At 30.8% G+C, this 24,366-nt stretch overlaps 3 protein-coding genes across 3 annotated transcripts in view; 1 reads left to right on the top strand and 2 right to left on the bottom strand.

The window, feature by feature from the left end:
- Positions 1–24,366, top strand: part of LOC113520760 (probable ATP-dependent DNA helicase HFM1) — a 48,127-nt gene that overhangs the window by 11,285 nt on the left and 12,476 nt on the right. The window contains exons 10-13 of the mRNA XM_052891707.1: positions 236–356; positions 1,428–1,501; positions 2,966–3,067; positions 23,736–23,967. Coding sequence (XP_052747667.1) covers positions 236–356; positions 1,428–1,501; positions 2,966–3,067; positions 23,736–23,967 — 529 coding nt within the window. The remainder of the gene's footprint in view (positions 1–235; positions 357–1,427; positions 1,502–2,965; positions 3,068–23,735; positions 23,968–24,366) is intronic.
- Positions 4,034–13,957, bottom strand: LOC113520834 (cuticle protein 10.9-like). The gene is made up of 3 exons (XM_026906245.3): positions 13,806–13,957; positions 8,256–8,363; positions 4,034–5,538 (listed from the first exon to the last, which is right to left on the bottom strand). Exons 2-3 carry the CDS (start codon positions 8,361–8,363, stop codon positions 5,323–5,325), a joined length of 324 nt encoding a protein of 107 aa, XP_026762046.1. The 5' UTR covers positions 13,806–13,957; the 3' UTR covers positions 4,034–5,322.
- LOC113520757 (dynein regulatory complex subunit 2-like) lies at positions 21,530–23,253 on the bottom strand. The gene has a single exon (XM_026906165.3). It carries the CDS (start codon positions 23,183–23,185, stop codon positions 21,785–21,787), a length of 1,401 nt encoding a protein of 466 aa, XP_026761966.2. The 5' UTR covers positions 23,186–23,253; the 3' UTR covers positions 21,530–21,784.

Here is a 24,366-nt window from a genome sequence, read left to right as displayed (position 1 = left end):
TGGCAGGCGGATTAGAAACCGCAGTTAGGCTTTGGTGATGTTTTAAGAGAGAAGCTGTTGCCCATTCCTCGACCATTAACTACCCTCAGTCGCCTCTTACGACACCCACGGGAAAGGAAGGGGTAGTGATAGTAGGCTATTATCCCCATTTTATGGGGAGAGTTATGTGCTCAACAGCGCCTCATTATAGAGTCTATATTCGTAGAAGTTGTAATAAATGTTATGTTGATTACAGTCACTGATTCTGGCTGGAGTTGCATGCCATCATGCTGGTTTGTTGTTTGAAGAGAGAAATAATATAGAAAAAGCTTTTAGAAATAGAGATCTGCCAATACTTATTACTACTACAACATTAGGTACTTTGTTTTGCTTACATTAAATATGTTTCGTTAGATATTAAAGTAATACTAGCAATGGCAGTAGGCTCACCCTTTGCGACGTTTGAATCTAATATACCGGAGAAATATATGCATATTATGTTCACAACAATGACATTTAATAATACCTCTGAATTAGGGATTACAGTCGTAAACATACTTATATTATTTTTAAATATATTTTATTGACTTTTTTATCGGTAGTCCTCCTCAAATCATTCCATTTTCCAGATTTAAAGAAAAAACTAATAATAAAACTTCCCATACATGTAATTTTTGTAATACAACGACTTATTGTCATAAATTAAGTTATATAGTGCTTGTACATACTACTGATTAGCATATCTATTAGACACCTAATATTTTTAATATATCTACACATAATTCTTTCTTTATTAACAAGGCAGCTAAATGCGCTTTTTATTTAAGACTCAAAATTGTTGCCTTTCGACCCATTTATTTTGGTAAAATATTCAGTTTTATTTGATAGGTTTTTTTTTTATAATGGTGCTTATAATTTCTATTTCGCCCAATTTAATAAGATTATAAGTAGTATGCTAGGTATGTACCTATCTATACTATAGTGTGTAGACCAGAGTTGACAAACTGGCCCATCCCGCCTCCAATCGATCACAGTTAATCATTAAAGATATAAGTTTAATGTAAATAATAGTTTATATACAGTATATTAAATATTTAAAACAGACTGTTCCCCCCTGGTATAGACTATTATAGAATTATATGTTAGAATAGTAGAGCTAATTCTGATGAAACAACCCTATATTTATAAATGAATATGCACAACCTGTCTTATTACGTATATCAAATTTTCTATGTAAAATATATAATCTCTAACATACATAATATAATCATAAATAAAATATAAACATACATAATAAACTCATATAATCATCATTTCGGCCAAAATCTGTCCAAATGATATAATATTATACTAAAAGAATGTCACGAGCAAATGCTCTTTCTACCTACATAGGAACAAGGATACTAAACTTTCTATTACTGTACAACTAAGCCTTATCTGTTTTCTAGCAATGGGTGTAAACCTCCCAGCGCATCTTGTGATCATCAAAAACACGCAGCAATATGTCAACGGAGCTTATCAGGTAAGTGGATAACGTATTATGATACTAAAAGCGCATTGTCAGTGTTGCCAGATGCAATTTGTGATTTTTACCCAAATGTCTAATATTTTTTTCTACCTCCAAATTGATATGATTTCTTTCAGTTTTACCCAGTCGTCAAATCGTGTCAGTTTTCATTATATTTTGCTATATAACTAGTAAGTGAACGAAAATATAAAAGCTCTTTAATAATTAAGCCTTACCTTATGTTGCTATCTTCATTACAAGTACTAAAGGTATTAAAAAAACTATCCAAATTTCTTTATGCCCTTTTTATTTTTCTCCAAACAATTTTACACAAAATTCGTGTTGGCAATTTAAATAATATAAATTGATTTAAAAAAAAATTCACTAGTTTTTTTTTAAGTTGTATAAATGAAAATACAAATAGGTACCGGCAGACTTATACTGGCACATCATGATAAGATAGATCTTGTATATGAAATATAAGATATGAAATGCCTTTGATACTCCGTTGTATCTGCCTGCTGCACGAGGAGCTTGGTACAGTTAGAAAGTTACCTAGATATACTGGATGAAATTGAAATCATTAGTAGGACGTAAAAATGTATTAAACAACTTAAATTATAATTTGAATGCTTACAATTAGCTGATTTACTGTTTACTTATTCAAAGGAGTTGTCTCCCGCAAACGCTTAGTTTGTGGAATGCCGAGGTTTTCCTTAAAAACTACTAGACTACAGTATGAGGTTTTTTAAAAGGATTATACTAAGGTTTCTTCAGGGTCGGCAATGCGCACGTGATACCTTTAGTCTTGCAAGCCACAATAGGTTACAGTAACCGTTTACCATTAGACGTTCTGTATGCTTGTTTGCCACTTTCGTAGTTTAAAAAAAAACTTTGTTATCACATACTCAAAGCAAATAAAGTATTCTATTCTAACTAAAAATCTACCCATGCTTGTAGGACATATTAGGACAGAAATTTCCTGAATCAAAAATTCATAAACTATAAATAATTTTGAGTCTCCCATAATAACCTAATAGCAGAATGCGCCGTGTTAGTATAGGCTTCATATTTTATATCAAATATTAACCCGTTTTTTTTTTTGGTGAAATAATCAATTCCGTTAGTACAGGATTAGCCAACCGGTCGATGGTGGCAAGACAAAAAATATAATATTTGGCTAATCTAGTAGAACATGTTCAGACGCAATGCTCACTAAGAATAATTTTCAGTTTTATGTTTTCCTTCTTAATTAAATAAAAAATACTACAATGCTATACAATTGTGTAGTGAACTATGTTGTTTCATTTGAGATTGCATTATTTGAGGCTATGTATTTGGTAGATCACACAGGGTATCGTCAGTAAACAGTAGATCTTGGTGCTAGTGAAATCAGGCACCTCTGCCCTAGTAGAACACTCACTTAAATGAACACCAACGAATTTAATTCCCTTTATAAATAATGATATTTTCCTATAGGAGTATAGTATCAGCACGGTACTGCAGATGGTCGGCCGCGCTGGTCGGCCGCAGTACGACACGGAGGCCACCGCTGTCATTATGACCCGATTGAATGATAAGGTAACTATAGTACCTACTTGTAGTTTAAAGTCACTAACTGTACTTTGAACTTGAGAATTGTTCACATCATTTAAGATAACGAGAATCACACTATTTATAATAATATTGTGTTATACTCATTAATATTTATTTAGAGTTGTGTTATCTTAATTTAGGACTTTTTCCTTAAAAAAAAATTATAATGGTATCCATATTTTTTTGTTTTTATTAGTCTGGACGTATACTATGTATTACAATTTGGTATCTTGCTAATAAATTTATTTATTTATTCTTCATTGCACAATAAAACTTTGTACAAATGGCGAGCTTAATGCCATATGGCATTAATTGTAACTAGATGATGTTTATACACGAGAGATATTTAAGAAAAAATAATGTGATTATTACAACCAATAGATACCAAAACAATAAAATTGAAAAAAAAATGTTGTATTTCTGGAGATCTAACTTCAATACTGGTATTTGTTTTATCTTTATACGCCATCTAAAAGTGGTTTATTTAATTAGTTTTTTCTACTTCGAACCAACAATAATGTTAAATTCTATCTGATAGGGAACATTCATTACCCCTGAGACCTCTAGATTTTGAGCTGTCTGTTATATATTTTATACTCTAATGTTTTTGAATAATTTGTATTTTTATCTTTGTTTTATATTTATCAAAATGTATCAGACACAACGATATCATTGCGTGTGCCGTTGGGAACTTTTTTTAGCCGGTAACTGAAAGTCAGTGTTTTGCTTTATAAACATAAGAATATTATTTACCCTGGATTAATATTTTCTTGAAACACTCATAAGTAATACGAATTAAATTACACCTTAATATATTCCATCATGCTGATTATTCAGTTCGCCAGCTAAAGCTCTTGGATGGTGCTAAATATTTAAACTCAAAAACATTATCCTCCTTAACTTGATAGATGGTTAATTTAACTAAAATGAAAAAAAAAAGACAATTTGTGATTTTTTTATTTAATACAAAATTTATTTTGAGTAATTATATCTTACTAATGTAATGATATATCTATATTAAAGTATAAAATTATATTTCTTTACATGGCAATAGGGGCCTATTCTTATTAACTATAACTATGTTTCCATCACAGTAATGGTAACGTCACGTGTTCACAGTATTATCAATTAATTGATAAAATATGCAAATAATACTTTTATTATTCCTATTCATAGCTATGAAATCTAGTAAAACAATTAAAGGACTATTGAGTGTTTTTATAATTTATAATTAACCAGCACGCAATTAGATGCTTTTGATTTTCCATGCATATTCCCTATGAGTGCTTTTATAATTAGTATCGTATCACACGATACAATATTTTATATTTTTATCATCACCATAACAGGAGACCGATATCTATGGATAAGCAAAAGTATGAATACTCTTTTATTTATTCGCCACGATATCGTGGACATGTGCGGAAATTTCAAAGTGTCTTCATACAATCGGATTCATCTTGCTCCTTTATAACATCATGAGGATAAAATCATGCGATATCGTACTGTGCTGTGATAAATTATAAAATTTCCCACTATCATCATACAATGTACGTCTACGTTGTTATTATGTAAAATTTAAACAGTCTCGATTTTTTAATATAATAATAATATCGAAACAATATAAATGTTGCTTACTAAGACAAATTGTAACAGTCCATAATAATTGGCTATTTAATTGTTTTGTTAGACTTTTGTAGCTCTCCATACGACATACACAAATTGATCTCAATATCTCTTTAAACCAATTTAATACTTACTTATAATGTTACAATTCGGGTAAAAATAGAAACTGATGAAAGCAACAAAAAACATGTTAGGTATGTTTGTGTTTAGTTTAAAACAACAAATAAATTGAATAAAATTAAACCTTTATGCGTTCCCCAATAGGTACGTAATTGTCTAACTTCAACAAATTATCAGAATATAATAGTTTGAAAATACAACAATACTTTTTTAGACAAGTATTGTAGCTGTAATTTTAATGTCCTAATTTCCTATTCATTACTAAATTTCTATGTACATTAATCAATCTATACAATATATTCAATGTACAATAGAATCAATCAATCAAAAATCATTTATTTTTTTGTCGTCGTGATAAAATAGCTATTATAACAATTTTGAGATGCTGTGTAAATTATTATGTTCTTAGTTAAAAGTATTTAAACTGATTCATAGAGAGACTTTGATCAAATCGTATATTCATTCCACAAGACTTGTTACATTTCTTTATTCTTCTACTTTCTTTTTCCGAAGGGATTAGCATTTTCCTCAAAACTGATCTTAGGAACAAATCCACTTTCCCCTTCTACGGTGTATTCCACTGTCATCAGTCTTCCATCAGGCAGCAACACTTTGTACCCTCCGATTACTTTCCCTTGTGCATCTCCAGATTCGTTTGCACCGAAGTAGAGAGACTTCTCTTGATCTTCCACATCATACTTATATTCATACTGTAAAACAAAGAAGTAAAAATAAATTTATTTTAAAAATAGTATGTAGTTTAGAATCAGTTAATTTATATACATTAAACAAATTCTCTTGAGAATAATACTCAAGGCAAGCGGTATGTCAGATCTTGCTTAATAAATTCATATCTTTTTGTTTGTATTTAAGAATGGTCACATTTTTGTCGCAATGTTTATTTTCTATAGTTCACAGGCTCATAATATAACATTGAACAATTTTATAATGAAATTATTATGAACAATTTATTGAAAAAATTTACAAGTTGAAATATGGAAGCTACGAGTATATGAAGCTAATTATACTACAATTTGTTTACTTATCTATGCCATATTACATTATTTAAATATGAAAAAAAAACTACAGGATCAATTTGCATTCCGTATTAACCTTATCTTAATAACTTAAACGGTATGAATGAAATTTGTTACATAAAGAAATCATGACCTAGTTTAATACACATATAATATAAAACTTATTTATATTATATATGAATGATGATAATGATTTAATGATGAAGAAAGATTTAGAAGCCTAGAATTGACTGCTAATATGATTTGGGCTATTAACCACAAAAATTTGAAGAAACATATAATTATTCAAGTTTAGGCAGGTGTATTATGAACACGGAATTTTATAATTTCAATGTAAATTTAATACAAGGAAGCATTTTATTACAATTGCACAAAACTATGACCGAGCGTGACATTAATTTTGCAACTTTACTTAATTGTTATGCAAAATAAAATGTCTAACGAAATGTAAAATAAAATTATTAGACAACCTTTTTACTAATCTCTTTACTCATTACACATTAATTACATTTTCGGAATTAAAATCGAGTTTGTACTTAGTCCTAGTAACAATTTAATTTCATTTACTCTTTTTACTTGCCTATAGTGTTTGCAATTAATCGTGATAAGATGAAAGATAAGACGAGATAAGTTGAAGCACACAAAGACGGGTAAACATTATTGCGTTCAACGTCCAATTAGTGGGTTCGTTGATTATATATTCACATCGTTAACATTAAACTGAGATAAAACAGATTAAGGGACTAGTGGCCTATTGTCCCTAGTGCACTATGACTGGTTCATTTAGTCATGAGATTTTTTATTTTATGATTCACATTAGGGATATACGTACATATTATGGATTTAATACTATTAACATTGACTGATGCTACATATTCACTGAACACACTTCGTACTTTACTTATAGAGTAAACACTCTATAATATAAACATATTAAAACTAGTCTTTACCCGTGGCTTCGTTTGCGTGACTGGGACAAATTGGTTAACTCATTTAAAAGTTGCTCTTGTCCTTTTTTTATCCCAAATACATATTTGATTCCAAATTACATGAGGATTGGTTGAACCAAGAAAAAAAAAACAAACTCTCACATTTACAATATAACTAATTTAAGAAAAAAATGCAAATTCTAACCTACTAATTTAATAATGATGTAAGTAGCTGTAATTGGCAGACATATATATGCATGTATGCATAAGAAGTATAATTCATTTATCATACTATCATAATTCTGAGTATCATAAATATTATTATACGTGCAATTATAATGTGTTTTATAGTCAGTTAAGCTCTAACTATAGGACGGTAAATAAAAGTTGTCTACCTTAACATTATCGAGGAGCGACAAGGATGCGCCGGCGCACATCGGCAATAATTTAAACAAAACGTGAATACCTTTGACCTACAGTGTTACGACTTCTGATTTAGTAATAAGAACTTGGAATTGCGACAGTGTACATAAGACAGCAATGAGGTGAAAAAACTTTATTTAAAGTTATGATTAACATAACTTTAAATAAATAATAATTAAAAACATAAAAGCAGTAATATCAATGTTTGTAATAAATGTTTAATAAACAGTTTACTGTAAAGTATAAAAATAAAAATAAAATTAAAAATAGAATACTTTTATATTAAGTCCTTTTCTCCTATTTATTTAACATCAATCGAGTCATGAATATTGTTGATATAAATTATTACATAACATACATGTTATTTTGTGCCAACAATTGATAATGCATAAATTTAATTTCATAAATTTCCTTTAAATTAAAATTATTGTGTTATTACGTGTTCAGTTACTTACTTCGTTATTTGCTTCTTCAGCAGCAATGCGTGCGTTGATGTCTTTTCATCTAAAGGGTAATATAGCTAATGCAATAATGAAACATGTCTAGGTTTCTGATCTAAATGGCAATAATTGAGTATTATAATTATCTACTATGTGACGGCGACCTTTTTCTTGTCAATACCAATAGAAAACAAAAACTTATTGCTTCGCAAAAAACAACGAATTCAATTGTGATAAAACACATCGATTATAGATGTTTAGGAAGCACATTATTATCTCTAAACAAAAACGATTGCTATATTTTCTATGGGACTAAGATGGCATAGAATCGCCCACTCCTTTCCTTTCTATGTATATCGTAAGAGGCGACTAAGGAAACTGAATGATGGAGAGATGAGCAGCAGCATCCCGTTTAAAGCATCATTAAAGCCTAACTGCGATTAGTACCCCGCCATAAACCGGCGTACTAGCAAAATTAGGAGAGCCCTGTATTCAGCAGTGAACAATTAATGGCTGATATGATGATGATGAAGACTGGATGATGATTGTTTTGTCGCCAAAACATAAGTGACGGGTACATAATATTACACATACTCACTGGCATAGGCGGTGACGCATCTTCTTGGGGCGCAGGTGCGGCTCGAGTATGTCGCACGCTTAAGCTTGCGATGACGAGCGCGCAAACTATCCATTTTGTTGACGACATCTGAAAGAAATTGTATACTTGTACTTGTACTGATTTTACTCGCGATTTTGTCTGCGTACTAAGATGTACTGATGGACTGGGGTAAAAAGTACCCTGTGTCCATCTTTATCCCAAATTATAAAATATTAGCAGTTACCCGAAATTTTTCACATATTACATATTTTAATTCATTGAGTCTACGAGAAATTTTGTAGTACAAAATGTACAGACTTCTATTTCAGTTACAAAACCAAAATTTAAACTATCCATACCGTTTTGTATTTTTAAAAGGTTTAAATATTGAATACTGTAGACATCTGTGTAACTAGTTAGATTAAATGATTACATTGTTTAGTCAAGCAAGTTACAAAGGTGTGGATAATTATAACCATTTTAGAATTAATTCATCTAGGATTAAAAACAGGTTTAGATATCAGCCGTGATCCATCTTAAGCAATAAACACCTTTAATTGACCGAAGATGGCACTAGACAATTAATTGCGGTATTAGCTTTTTTGTCCATGCAATCTGCCCTTCAGTTAATTATGTTAATCACTGTACTTCGTCTCGATATCAATAAATCGTTTAAGGTAAAAAATACACATGCGCTACATAAGTAATTTAGTTTTGAGTTTGAATAATACATATACATATAACAGTATAAAAATCATTAAACCTATTAAAGTCTCACTGTTAGAAATGGGTCTCTCTCTATATAGGAAGGATACAGGCCTACGTTTATGGTGGCCAGGTGATTCGGTATTGAATTTTATTTACAATTTTCTTCTGTCGTCGTATTGTGTTTTATTATCTTAGTTTTTTTTCTAGAACATTCTTAAGACGAAAACAAGTGGTGACGTATTCTTACTCCGTTATCACATAGAATAGGTATATTCTGTGTGATAAAGGTGATGGATGTTTGTTACTTTTGCACACAAAAACTGCTGAATGAATTGAAATGAGATTTGGTGCACAGATATCTATATATCGAGTCCGTACCCGACAGATGTCGTTCAAACATAAATTATGAACAATTTGTATGGGGTTTTTACGTTTGTCTAAGTAATAAATTTTCCTCTTTATAAGAACATTCCGCGAACTTCAATAAATGTTTGAAAAAAAGTGGATTTTGTTCGGCCGTTCTCGAGTTCTGCGTTCAGCAACACATTTAGCATTTAAATGAATATGATAGATTATATCCAGTAAGTACTTGTGACTCTCAACTTTTCAGGTCAGCATGGACGCAATTATCTACTTATATAAAAGTTTCATTAAGATGTAGATGTACATACAAACTTGATATTTTATGAAATTGTCACGTCTACTTTTTACTTATATATTTAGATATAGGTCATTATAATAAAATTAATTCATTTTTAAATTTAAACATTTTTAAATACCATCCATTCAAAAAATTATACATATTTTAAAGATCAATAATATGTAAAAAAAAGTACATAAATTTAACTAATTAAATAAAAACATATGTTTCATAAAAAATTTTGATTAGCGTTATAATTTAACCACTTCAAAATACATACAAAACATAGCAGATATGTATGTCAATAATTTAGATTAGGTTGGCCTTGCGAGATCGGTTCCTATGGGTCCTAACGATTGCTTTGTCTCAACCTCAACGCAATCTCTATATGACACGTGATTGCGTATAACCACTTTTTCCTTTTTTTGCTCATGTAATTTGTAGTGTCACAAGTTGATACAATAATTGATATTCGCTGCAGATAATATAGTCAATTGTAAATATAGTATGACTAGTTTTTAACCAGGACTTTGTCCACGTGACCAGGATATATTAATTGATAAAGAAAGCAAAAAGTAACCTGTGTGGTTCTTCATATTAAAGATTACATGTATATTAAATTTCATAACTATTGTTCGTCGTGATGTATCATGAGTAACTAACTTATTCTCATATTTCTAACATTAGTAAAGCATGATAGCTACTAAATTAATAATTACAACTTTAAGAATTTCTAAATTAAGTTATTTTATCTGCCATTTAATCACGCACGAACGGTATCCACATCGAATGAAGTTAGCATACAAAACCAACATATAATAAAATTACCACATAGAAACTACCTTGATAAATTTAATTTTCACACAAAAATTATCATTATTTCCTTAGAGCAGTAGTGCAGCAGCAACAAAATTAATTGTCGTCGACTTCGAAACGAAAGGAAGGTGGTTTTCAATTTGACTACCAGTACTTTATATATGTATATAAATGTAATATAATTGACGCCGATTGAGCATTGAACTTTGTTTCTTTTTTTTCATTAGGTTATTATTGCTCACTTTATTATTTACATATATATTATTTTTTGACAAAATTGAAATCAGATATAAATTTATTTAGTATAACCATAGTCTATAGTATAGTATAAATATATTCTAAAAAGAAGTCCAAAAATGTTACCTTCCCTATAGAGATCACATCTTGACTTTAAAATTGTATTGTGTTGTCGATATCTTGGTTTGCAAAAAAGTATTATTTAAACGTAATGAAATTAATATGTCATCAATATAGCAGCCGACTTTATCGATCGCAAATATTAATGGATTAAGGATTTGTGTTTGTGAAGATATACAATACTCTACCCATGCAAAGTCGGTGTAAATTAATTGTCTAAATTAGCTATCTATATAAGAAAAAGTCCCGCTCCCCCTAAAAATTAGCGCTGTAGCTTCTCGGCTGCAGCATAACGCTGAACGGTGACTATTTCGACAAACATTGCATAACACCTTTACCTCCTATACATATTATTTTACTGTGTATAAACTTTTTTTTTAAATAACAATATTGCCATTGATTCTCGCTGAAAATGTAGCTTACTATAGGTGGAAGAATTGAAGTTTATCTATTAAAACAAACAATCGAATATTTTCTCTTTATAATATTAGTATAGATATAGACAATATATAGCTAAATTTTAAACTTGCACTTTTTTACACCCACTTAAATATTAATATTACAATGCACACGTTCATATGCAATTTTTTAAATATGTTTGTAGGTTTACGAGATGTAGTACTCATAGTTGCATATTAGCCACAAGTGTGCGTGCAAACCGATAGTTTTCTTCACTTTACCTCTAACGTAATTATTGTTAACAAGTTGACGATGCGTTAAACAGCCATTAGAGGTGAACATCGCATCATATCATGTGACGCATGTAATATAAGATGATTTTAAACAATAAATATAATATAGCATTTATTAAACTTAACATTGTTAGTTTTTGTGTTATGTCGATTGAACTGTGACATGTTCACGAATGTTATCTCTAATTGGGTAGTCAGAAGCGTTTTTCGAATCTCGCTATAGTAGTGAAGGTAACACTGGATAAGTAGGTCACATTTCGCAGAGCCTGTTAGAATCCATTGTTGCAGAAAGCGATCCCACTTTCGTCTTTCCTTTTAAAGTAGTTTGTCAGTGTTTTTTATCACAGAAGATGAGATCAAATTAAATCAATAGATCTATGAATATGAGATTGATATAATGATAATATAATTTATTTCCCTTATCTATACTAAATTGCAAAGAAGGCAGGTTTGATTATTTGTTTGTTAAACTTAAAAACTATTCAATCTATTTTAAAAATTCTTTCGCCTATAGAAAGCTAAATTGTTTTTAATAAGTGATAATGGAATGGTAACCCCGCCCGTGCTATCGGTATACACTGGCAGGCGCCAGTGGAAGATGATAGGTGAGAATGAATGCAGGTCAGTTGGCCCACCATAATGAATTTGACAAAAATTAATCATGATTGTTTCCAGGGGGAACCGCGTGGAGGTCGACCTAAGAGGGTATATTGCTAGTATATTACTATTAGACCTCAATACTAACAATCACTTTCTCCCTAGAAAACTATATTATCAGCGAGTAACATGGGCTATATATCATTATAAAAAAAAACTACAAATCCCGACTAAATTTACAATAACACAATATCAAAAATTTTGCTATTAAAGCTAATGTTACATCTGCTATTAAATAATCCACTGCTACTGATAGTCTACTGCTAAATATAGTATCCTTCATAAGGAGAGTTTTGCCAGTAGTTGCCACGCCTACCAAAGGCGGGTTGGCAACCGCTTATTGTGATATATTAAGAGAAACACTGCTGCCCATTTCACCACCATAAGTACCCTTTATTTAAGCTAATAAAAATACTAATTTATAATAATAATGTTAATATAGTATAAAGATAGATACGCATAACTGTTAAGGTATAATCAAGATCATTGCTTTGCTGTGTTAATTTTGTTTGCAATAAATCAATATTGTAATACAGTTATCACTTCACACGTTTTTCGTTGTGCAGCCATAGTACTTAAACAATTGGTTTCACATCTACGCTTCTGATAACATTCATCGTAAATTATAATAGGCAATCTACGGATTACTGGGAAATAAGTCGTATTATAATGAAACAAGCTCGGTGTTTAAAGCTTTTGTTTGCCTAATTCTTTTTTGACTAGATACCTAAGATTTTTCCTGTTAAAGATTTCAGTGTGCATTATTATAACTTCTGGGTTTCTCACCTTGATTTTAAAGTAAATTTATTAGTTTGAATAACTAAGTTTGATTAAAAAAGGAATAGTTAGCCGGTTGTGATTTTTAATCGGCAATCTTCGTACAATCTTTTATTTTCTATATTTTCAATTATTCTTCTTAGTACACATTTACGTTATATAAAAACTATCATACTTCTCAATGTAATATCCTAAATATTGTTCGTTGGTAGTCAAAATTTTATTTACATTTCATTGATATGAATGCCACCTTGCTTTGCTTTGCTTAAAATAATTATCACATTGTTTGTTAGACTTCATGCTTCTCTTTGCAAAATTTCATCAAAATCTATTATAACCATTATGGTTTAGCTGTAAATGTAGTTCACAACTATCACAATATACTCCAATACTAGTAATTATAAAGTAGTAGCAAATTTTATACTGCTATGCTCACATGAATTTGAATAAAAATACCGAAGTGTTAATCTGTGATACTCTTCATTTTTGTACCAAAATTAATTTCAATCATAACAGTCTTTTAAGCATAATAATGTTTTTAACATATGTGCAAACACTTAAACATCTTTACAAATTTTACATTTATAATAATAGTAAGATTAATCTTGCTAGCGCGCGATGTCCCTTTATACATTTATTGAAATTAATACCTAATTTATTGTTGAGCATAGAACCCATAACAGGACACTTTTTATTATAAGCATGTGTATTATTAATGCTTAAATATATTTTCATATATATATATATATATAATATAATCCGTCCATCCGAACATCCATAGGGATAAGTACGGTTGTTTAAGTTCAAAATATAAAATTCCTATAAGTTAGTAACTATATATTATACTCGTAGTTATAGTTAATGGAGTACCGATGTCGGTGAAGCGAAGCTCATTACACTCACCTTTACAGAAGGCACGAAACACAAACACGACACTGCACAACCTGTAAAACCGTTGACAATGGCCGTATGGCGTGTGAAGCTGACTGGTGGAGCGCCCCGGCCTCGTCCTCACCTTATATACGCACCCCACGACTCCCCAGCGGCGCGAAGATGCCGCAATAAGTACATCCATCGTGATGGATATACTTCCACATACTCAGATTTTAGTTCCATATAAGCATGACTAGATGTCAACATATATAGCGCCAAGTATAAGTCAAATCGTATCAAACCGTGTTAGTTTAACAAATGGCAGATACCTAGATATAAAATAAGCTTATAAAGTACAAATGAAAAATGAAACTTAGTACCAGTAATGAGAGTACTAAATGCAACATTTTACGAATTGCCGTTACCTACCTCGTCTGGAATTTTTTTAAGCAACTTAAAATGGCACAAAAGCTGACGGCCCACCTGATGGAGAGTGGACAAAGTATACTAAGTGGCCCATGATACCCCTCATGTGTTACCATTTCTGAAGACAGGTGTGGATTACAGTAACGAGCACATTTTTTGTTATTAAATACAAAAGTGTGCTAGATTATTTTATCAATGCCAATAATTATAATTACTCTTTATTTTTCTAAATCCTTAAGTGTTACTAAAAAATCAATTTAACTATTCCAAACCAACCAACCAAGAGGAATTTTGCTCAAATAGTTTTATATTTTTAAGACATTAAGGTATCATCTTAAAGATTTCGCCTGTATTTTTTAATATGCTTGTATTTTTTTTTTATGTTTCTGTTCTTCAATATATTTCCTAATATATAATATTGTCAGTTTATTTACAATTGATAGGATTTATTCTCGCGTTGAACCATATTAATTTATTACCGAACGCAACAGTAATTGCTTCTTTGGAAAGATAAAATCTTAAAATAAATTGAAAAAATACTTATTATACTTAAATACTTATCTTTTGAAGATAAAAATGGCATCAATGGATTGCTTACCTAGATATTGTTCAATTTTGTTTCATCACGTGATCATCTCTGCAAACATTGTTTTTTCTAACAATGTTTAGTATTTTAGATAACTACATATGTAGATAATTATTTTATAACGTAACTTTGTATTTGCCTTCGCGGTTATCATCCAATTATAATAACAAAATAAGTGACCATGAACCTTTGTTGTAAATTATTGGGAGGCTCTCATATAAGCGTGGATAACGCATCCTCGATTAACGTTATTAAAAACAATTATAAAGTATTTAAAAGTTCATTACTAGAGACTTTTTTAACTCAAAACGCTTAATAGTTCAAAGGATTATTTAGAGATTTGCATGTGGACATTTCGTGACGACCTGGTAACGATTATGTAGGTTTTGTATATATATTAAGACAATTTGAAATTAGTGAAGTCAGATTGTGCAAAGGACTGGCGGCGTTACAAGAGAGTTAATTATGAGAGCGGCCCTTCTTCCTTGATAACTATCCTTACAATATCAACGGTGAAAGCGAATATACGTATTCATCATCCTTAGCTCATGATGAGGAAGTGACTCACATAATTTACAATACCTTTATCATATTATGGCTTACTCAATATAAGTACTTTATACTCGTATCTAGAAATGTTTTGACGATAGACAGCTTATTTTATGCATTACAGTTGTAGAAATTTAATCATTAAAAATTTATGATAATCAAAAGTTCAAAGGCAAATTGTTCCTTATTGTAACAAATATAGAGATTTTGAATATAGGTATATTCTTATAATTCTTATATTTTTAGTAGTACAATCTTTATTTAGTAAATCTTAAATTTCTTTTTTACTTTGATAAATTAACAGGTTCTGTACTGTTCCTGTCCATTCCCCGTACTCGTATAACAACTCATTCACGTCACACTGCCGGGTCCTTATGGGGATGATATTATCCCTCAATTACGACATTGACGCGTGGTCAGAAGTCTGTTTTTTTATTTAGTTATTTTTTTATTTTTCATTCAGTTATTTTTCTTTTCTCTTACTCTCATTTTTGGAATTAAATGGAATGATAACTTATTTTCCACCGTGTGATCCCGGCATAGAATAAGCCACCCGTTCCTTTCCTGTGGGTGTCGTAAGAGACAACTAAGGGAACTTAACGGACGAGGAATAAGCAGCAGCGTCCCTCTTAATACATCACCAAAGCCTAATAGCGATTGCCAACCCGCCTGCCAAGCGTGGCAACTACTGACAAAACTCCCCAACAGGGGGAGGCCTTTGTTCACCTGTCGACAATTAAGTTATTCTATTTCATTCATCGGTATAAAATATCAGTGAATTAAATTAAACCAGAGGGAGACTTTGTACAAAAGTCATTTGCTTGGGTACCTCTGTCCCATTTCAGGAGTTCATCATCTCAGGAGTATTTCGATTTGAAGGCAGGAATATGGCACTGAAATTACAGGAAACAAAGATATACCTAACAACTTAGTCCTCAGGAATGGCAATGCATGATGGTATCATGTGCGGCACAGTATACTGTTATATCCATGATACAGTTTATGTTTATAAGCGATGGTTACCATTATCCAACACGTAGGTCTTCAGCTTGTTTGCCGTTCTAAGTTGCACAGAAAAAAATAAATTTATTAACTGGTACAAAAAGTTGTGTAATCTAAAACTAAAAATTGGTAGTGAAAATAGAGCAGATTCAACTAAATTACAATTTGTCAAACGTGCAGAAATGATGTAATAAGTAAAAATATAATATACCTACTAGGCACGAAGTTTCATATTTACAGTAAGTATTCAACTCTACTGTTATTTTGTCTTATTAATGCAATAATCTATTAAAATTATAATTCGGGATAATTTTAAATGTACCTTTTGAAAATGTGAAATATGTTTTAAAACGCGTAACCCTTTCGGAAGTCGTAAATTTTTACGTAGGACATGTTTTTAATGAGTGTATTAAATTAAAAATAGAAATTGAAGTCGTCTCATTATTTATCCTTCAATGTGGTGTATAAATTGGATAATAGTTATACTTGATCTCTGAAATACAAATTAAATGAAGGTTCTCGGCTTCTTCTTCTTATATATGACATTATATGTTCTATATATTATACTACACACGGATACAAATGACTTTATCAGACAGACTATAAATGTTCTTCTGTTCACAAATATGATATTTTTTCATAAAAATATTAAATACCTACGTATATATGTATTATACACCTAATAAAGGTCGACTTTAGAATTGTTAAACCAACCAACTGAAAATTATTTACTCTATTCCTTAACATATTTAATTACATAGATTAAGAAACTTAGTCATTCTACGTTTCATTATGAACTTGACTTTGGAGTCATAGCAACGTACAAGAACAAAGTAAAGCAATAAAGATAATTTTGAAATAGACAAATTATTTTATTCACATTCTAAGTTTGTCGGAGACCATTGCCCAAGCTTTGGTTGATGATTATCTTGAAGTCATAGTTTAAAATAATTTAATGTTTATGTATTCGCGTCTTGCATTATATCCATACGAATAATGTCGACAACGATATTCTACCTGTGGTATGTATTGTAATCAGAGATCAATAGTAATTTCATTGTTTCAATCCCTATACAATTATATTATTCCCTATACAATTACTGTGTGTAATGAAGTTCATGACCTATGATTTATTATGACTTATATTTTATTATTATATATACATATATTTGAAGATTGTTATAATTAAAATATATGAATTTATATTATTTTTATAAGTATGTTATAATAGGTATACGAGTTGTATCCCACGGCTATGCTTTTCAGAAACATTCTCAAGGTCGCTACTAAGGCTAGGGCCGGTCTTAAATATACTACATATACCTATTATTTAAACTTTTTCAATAATAGTTCATTCGTCTAAACATTAAAATAATTTTATTTCTTTTTTGTACTCATTAGGGCTCCTTACAGTAAAATGTACAAAAGAAAATTTTATTCTAAAGTAACGCTTCGGCACTTATAAATTATTTATTATAAATATAGGCAACTTCTGTCTTCGGTAAGAAACTGCAAGTATACCTTTTCTAAAATCTCTTCAATTTCTAGTACTGTCAATTTAAAATCATCTATTTTGTAAATCATATATGTTGATTAATGTTGATTATAGTTTAATGTGATTAGATTTAGTACAATAAAAATGATGTATTTATTAGTTGGTAAAATCAAGTAAACAGTAAACATAGTTTTCTTAACAGTTAAAATAAATTCTAGATACTAGTAAAATCATTACATGAATCTATTTGTATGACTTTTCTAATAAAAATATCTGAAATAACAAAACAGTATCTGTGTCGTGAAGACGGTCTGTAGGTTACATCTTTTATTTTATTTATTTATTTATTTATTAAATACAAAAAAAAAATTACAACAGCGAGTACATTGGACCCCGCACTAGGAGAACCTGTATCGCGGGAGTCCATATGAGATTACCAAGACACGGTGGTTTACAAATATAAATTAAATTAAAATACTAAGCCAGTTTTACGAAAGCAACAAGTTAAAATGAAGTGCTTCGTGAAGACATGCGCATAAAACAGAAAATTATGTAAATACTCTAATATTACATAAATAAATACATACAATTAAATATACTAAAGACATACACTACTATATACGAATATCAATAAATGGTATATAATATTAATTCTGTGGCATCGTAATCAAGATTTTGTAAATATCCTTGTATCCTATGTTTAGCTTCCGCATTGTTAAGACCATCCAGTTTGCAGAGATTATTAAGTTTTTTATATATAAATGGGCACGAATAATAATTAAAGCGCTTTGCAAATGCAGTATTAATGCGAGGGATGATTATTTTGCGCCTTCTCTGGTCCGAAGGTTTTTGCGGGAGGAGAGGAGATTTGTGGTGCATCATTACTACTTTAAGTATATAAAGTTGACGCACTGTCAGAACAGCAGCCTCCTGATACAAAAGATAGGTGGGAAAACGAATTGGTTTCCTAAACATTACTTTTAAGACAGATCTTTGTGCCCTTTCAAGTGCAATCATATATGATTTTGATTTTGATGATGACGCCCCACACTGTGATGCAGTACATCAACAGTGATTGAGCTATGCTTAAATTCTCATTTTGTTAATTTGATAGTTGGTTCTGTTCTTTGTTTTATTGGGTCGTATAAAAATTATAAACTCGCCATCATGTACAATACAATAAAATATATAATTTTTCTCATGACCAAACATAAACTTTATCAAAATTCTGATCTCCTTAGGGTTCTCTGCGTAAGATTTAAAACAACTAAAAATAAAATAACTAACATCTTTCATTTTATTAAGAGTACTCATGCTGTAATTTGTCATCGAACGATAAAATCTACAACAGTTTTTATATATTGTAATATCCTTAATATTCATTACATTTTCACCGCGTTTGTCTGCCCACTATACAATAAACTGGATGTGACAATGTCACATATAATATTTCAAAAAGTTAAGAATAAATTAGTAAACTCTATATATTATATTAAATTATGTATTTTTAAGTGAGTAATATTACAGCAATTGTGTGAACTTCGATCTAACCAGAGGACGCCTTACGAACAGCGTTGATTTAATTATTGGAATACAATGTCCAATTTCTTACTTCAGCTTTTTTCAAATCTGTAAATTTGTTTATTTATTATTTATTTAATACTTTATTTACACACTAATTATTCATATAAATATAAAAGAGGTAATCAAATGTACAAAGGCGAGCTTAATTCTAAAAGAGTTCTCTTCCAGCAAATTAATTATTATGTATGTTCTGTGTAATTTTTAATCTAACCACTTTTTGTACAAATCATGAATGACACGATTAACTGAAGTGAAAAGTGTTTCATATATCTACCTACGTGTTAAGTAATTACCACATCTAAATATGTTCATGACTGGAATTAAGAAAAAAATTCTATATTTATATTGAAATAACTTTTTTCTTAATTCCATATTTGTTTTATATTTTTTAAATAAAAAAAAAAAAACTAATATAATATTTTTTAAAAATATACCATGTACATATTGGTTCCATAACAGTTTTTGACATGTATAGATAATATACGATGGGATTATGTGCGGAACGTTGTAACTGAATAGAAATTACACTTGTCGAATTTTTTTATAATTTAAGATATTAACCTTACGACGAATATTTCTACTCTGTAACCAAATACACCGCGCATTTGCTTTTTTATGAAAAAGACGTCTTGTTACCCGTCTTTCCCATAAAAGTAAGTCGTTACTTAGCGATTATCTTTTGCCATCAGCTGAGCCAAAAGATCACCGCAGCATGAGCTGCGGAATCGGAAACTTTAAGACATCTTAGTGCTAGCATCCGTTTCGAAGGATTGAAAATGTATATGCAAGTTTTACTGAGTATTAATTATAGATTAGGTGTTATTGATGGAGGCAATTTTTTTATCACTATTTTGTATTTTATAGAAATCCAAAAAAATTATGAAATATTACTTACTACTTTTCATCCGCAACTTCATTCGCGTGACCGGGATATGTTCACTGACCGGGATAAAAATTAATCGGGAACCTTCGCCATCCTATATAGTACGTGTATACCAAATTTCATAGTAGTTGGTACCGCCGTTAAGGTACTAGACAAAACAAACAGGTAACAGACAAACTCATTCTTACATTTATAATATTAGTAACGATTATACGTACGCAGACAGAAAAAGGGCATGAGTTAGTATAAATGATGTGGACCAATATTAAACATATAAAGATACTTTACTATGTATTTTTGCAAGAGTGTTTAATACCTTATTTGCTTCTTATCCTCTTGTTTCCATAACAAATTTGTTCAGTAATATATGTTGTTTTTTAATTTATGATAATGGAATAGTAACTCTGCCTGCATTAACGGTATACAATGGCGGGGAATATGAGAAATAACCGGTGAGAATGAAATGGCAAGTCAGTTAGCCCATCGTGATGAATACACCTGGAACTCAGTGCGATGGTTTCCATGGGGAATCACGTGGAAGTCGACCTGACAGAATATATTGCTAGCAATGGGACTAATAGTCCACATTACTAACAGTTCCAATAATATATGTTAGTTTTATTTTTGTTGTTTTTTTTATGCAAACAAGCTCAAATGACAAACAAGCTGACGGCCCACCTGATGGAAAGTGGTAACCGTCGCCTATAGACATGAGCAGTACCATGGACATAACAGTACACACACATACTGTTTCGCCCATGATACCCCCCATGCGTTGCCATACCTGAGGACTCAGGTGTTATTCCTCTGTACCCTGTAAATTCACGCCATATCCCACCCTTCAAACCAAAACACAACCATGCAAACATAACTGCTACGATACGATCACGATAGAAACACGAATGGGTAAGAGTAGGTTCAAAGGTAGAGGAGGTTTTGTACAAAGTCCGACTCTGGTAGATTTATAATTTTAATTTGAAAATAGCAGTGAAGCTTGCATATATATATATATATATATATATATATATATATATATATATATATATATATATATATATATATATATATATATATATATATATATATATATATATTATATATATATATATATTAAAAATGCTCATTGAACATATAATATTTTATTAAGACAATAGTAGATTAATGACATAAAATAATAAAATTAAAATATGTTACTACCAATAAACAGAACAAATCGCTGTCCGCAGGTGATATGGGGCAAAATATAAAAAGTAGGTAATGCCAAAGTAGAATCGCTAGTGTCTCACGAGGATCTCATCTCAGGTCATTGCGACATGCAATGTCTGCGCTTTTCTGCCGTGATTCAATGAGCCCAATTCTCGTTTATAAATCCTGTTATATCACAATATACCTAAAGCGGAAGCAGTCGGTCTTCATAATTGAGTATCGTGATATTTGTACACGAAAACATCCGATATTGTTATTTATGTGGTCGTTACAATATATTAACTTTTGATGTATTTATTAACTTCTAAAACACCTTCAATAGCAGTAGGCCGTACTATCGATTTTGCTGGCCCTGCATTACTACAGCTACACACATGTGTTACAGGACCTATTTTTCTCTCTTTAAAATCTTGTATTTTTTTCATTATAAGTGCATTTTCATGTTGAAGAAATATTTTTTCACGAATTAGAGCCCTTTTAGTTAATTCCGCTTTTGCGATACGTTGCCAAAGACGGGTCAAGCCACAAGTTGTTGATATAGCATTAACAACTAATGAATCATCTGACTGTTGTCTACGTACGTTACTTTTCGCTTGTGTTGATGAATATGGCATTGCTGACCCAAATGGAAGTACTTTTTCACGTCTCGTCTCAAATTTTCTGCAAAGTGCGGCCATTCTAAGTATTTTTTCACCCTTCTTAACCGCTAGTTCAAGCCACTCGACAGCACTATCGGAAGCTTTAACTAAAGTCGCTAATTGTTTTAAATCTGTAGTACATCCATTAATAAGACATTGCTTTAATCGAAAACAAGCAGCTCTGTGTCTGTTACGGCGGTCTCTGAATACTGCCTGCTTTGTTCCCGATTCATATGCAGCCAATTCTGTCCGCAATCGTTTTAATATTCCATCGCTACTGGCTATTTTCTTACTTTGCGATGCTATAATGTCAGCCATCAAATTCTCTTTGCGACGCAATTTACGCACCTGTTTTTGGTTATCAGCTGTATTAACGACATATGCTTTAAGCACTCCTTTATATTCATCCCATAGACCACTATAATTATTTTCAAGAAATGAGCGTAAATTTTCTCTATCATTTACATATTTCATACGTTCTTCATCTTCTTTAACTAGATTCTCACCACGTGTTGTCCACGCTAAGGAGTCAGCCGTAGTGTGTCCATGATATAGTAATAGTTGTAAATGTGTTTCCGCCGTATTATGATCAGACATAATTTGTGCTGCATCATCTGCGCCATGTTTTAATAACTCAGAAGTTCTACGATTATTGTCTTTAGACATTTCTTCTAAATCAAATAAGAATTTATTGATCATAGTATCGATAGTATCGCAAAAACTTGCTACAGTACGTTGAAATTGATCATCGGCAACGTCCATTAATTTCATCGTATGATTTATTAAATGGTCTTTCTTATCATATACTCTTTCAAACGTATGCCACATAACTTCTATATCCTGTCTAAAAACAGGTTCTTTGATCTTTAGCATTAATTCGCGCCAGGTTTTGTCCAATTCACCTCTCTTTAAGGCTTGAGCAGCCATTTCACGTTCAAGTTCTTCGCGTTTTAATTTTTTCCGTTGCTCCTCTTCTGCTTTAAGTTTTTCTAGCCGTTTGGCTTCTTTCTTTGCCTTTTTCTCTTCTTTAGTTAATGCCATAATGAATAATATAAAATAAAAACGTTAGTAATAAACTAGAAAATAATATGTTAGGAGTAAATATTATTGTGTCAGAATCCTACTTTCTAATTTTGATTTTGTTTTGTTGACATTTATATGACGTCTATGTAGGTACTATTCTTTATCTATGTTACTTTAAGATCACTAATTAAATTTTTCCTGATCTGAAATGTATTTCCCTTTTTAATGAATGAGTGCTTTTATAATTTATCGTAATATGTAAAACATTATTTTATTATAAGTTTTATTGTATTACATTTTATAAGTTTTATTTAAGTTGAATATATGATATATTTGTTCACTGACCGGGATAAAAAGCATTTTAAATTGTTTCCCCTTATATATAATATCTGTATACCAAATTTCAAATTAAAACGTCAAGAGATAAACAAAATAACTTATTTTCATATTTATAACATTAGTAAGGATTTTTTTGTCTATCTGTATAAATGGGAAATGAGTACGGCATGCCTTTAATGTGTAATTAAAGTAATTAAAGATTTCGTAAATTAATATTTTCTGTCCACAGCCCCGATATCAGGCTCTAGTATGTGGCAGCGAGCCGCTACAAAGCTATCTTCACAAACGATTGGCTGAAAACCTAAACAGTGAGGCAGCACTAGGCACAGTGAGTGATGTCGCACAGTGCGTACAATGGCTGCGTTCTACATTCCTTTACGTTAGAGCAGCACGTGACCCCAGGAGGTACCTTGGGTTGCCTACTAATGCTCCAAATCATATGATCTCGAAGAAAATTGAGGGTAAGAATGGTTATAGTTATTTATATTTTTTTATACAGCTTATAATGTTAAACACGCTGACGGCCATTTCATGGAAAGTTGTAATCATAACTTATAAATATTAATAATACCATAGCCATCAAAGAATATACTATGACGCCCACGGTATCCTCCTTACATCACACATTCTGGAGGACTAACATATTATACCTCCACATTATGTAATTTCACTTCAGTTATATATATGTATCTCACTCTTCGAACCGAAACACAGTCGTGGTAACACATCTATTTAGCAGTAAAACCACACTACTGACAACGGTACCCATGCTTCTTTAACTAAACATTTTACTTATAATGAAGGGTATCATGGGGAAACAGTATACTCTGTTATGTTCATGGTATTGCTCATGTCTATAG

This window comes from Galleria mellonella, unplaced genomic scaffold, assembly GCF_026898425.1.
Source record: "Galleria mellonella isolate WM207_F2 unplaced genomic scaffold, CSIRO_AGI_GalMel_v1 utg1432, whole genome shotgun sequence".
NCBI lineage: Eukaryota > Metazoa > Arthropoda > Insecta > Lepidoptera > Pyralidae > Galleria > Galleria mellonella.
This window is presented reverse-complemented; position numbering and strand designations above follow the sequence as displayed.

Bases quoted from the DNA above. Each gene is read 5' to 3' on its own strand.
- LOC113520834 (XM_026906245.3), bottom strand. From the start codon at position 8,363: ATGTCGTCAACAAAATGGATAGTTTGCGCGCTCGTCATCGCAAGCTTA. The intron at 5,539-8,255 runs GTGAGTATGTGT...TTTGTTTTACAG, and splicing joins ATGCGTCACCGCCTATGCCA to TATGAATATAAGTATGATGT.
- LOC113520757 (XM_026906165.3), bottom strand. From the start codon at position 23,185: ATGGCATTAACTAAAGAAGAGAAAAAGGCAAAGAAAGAAGCCAAACGG.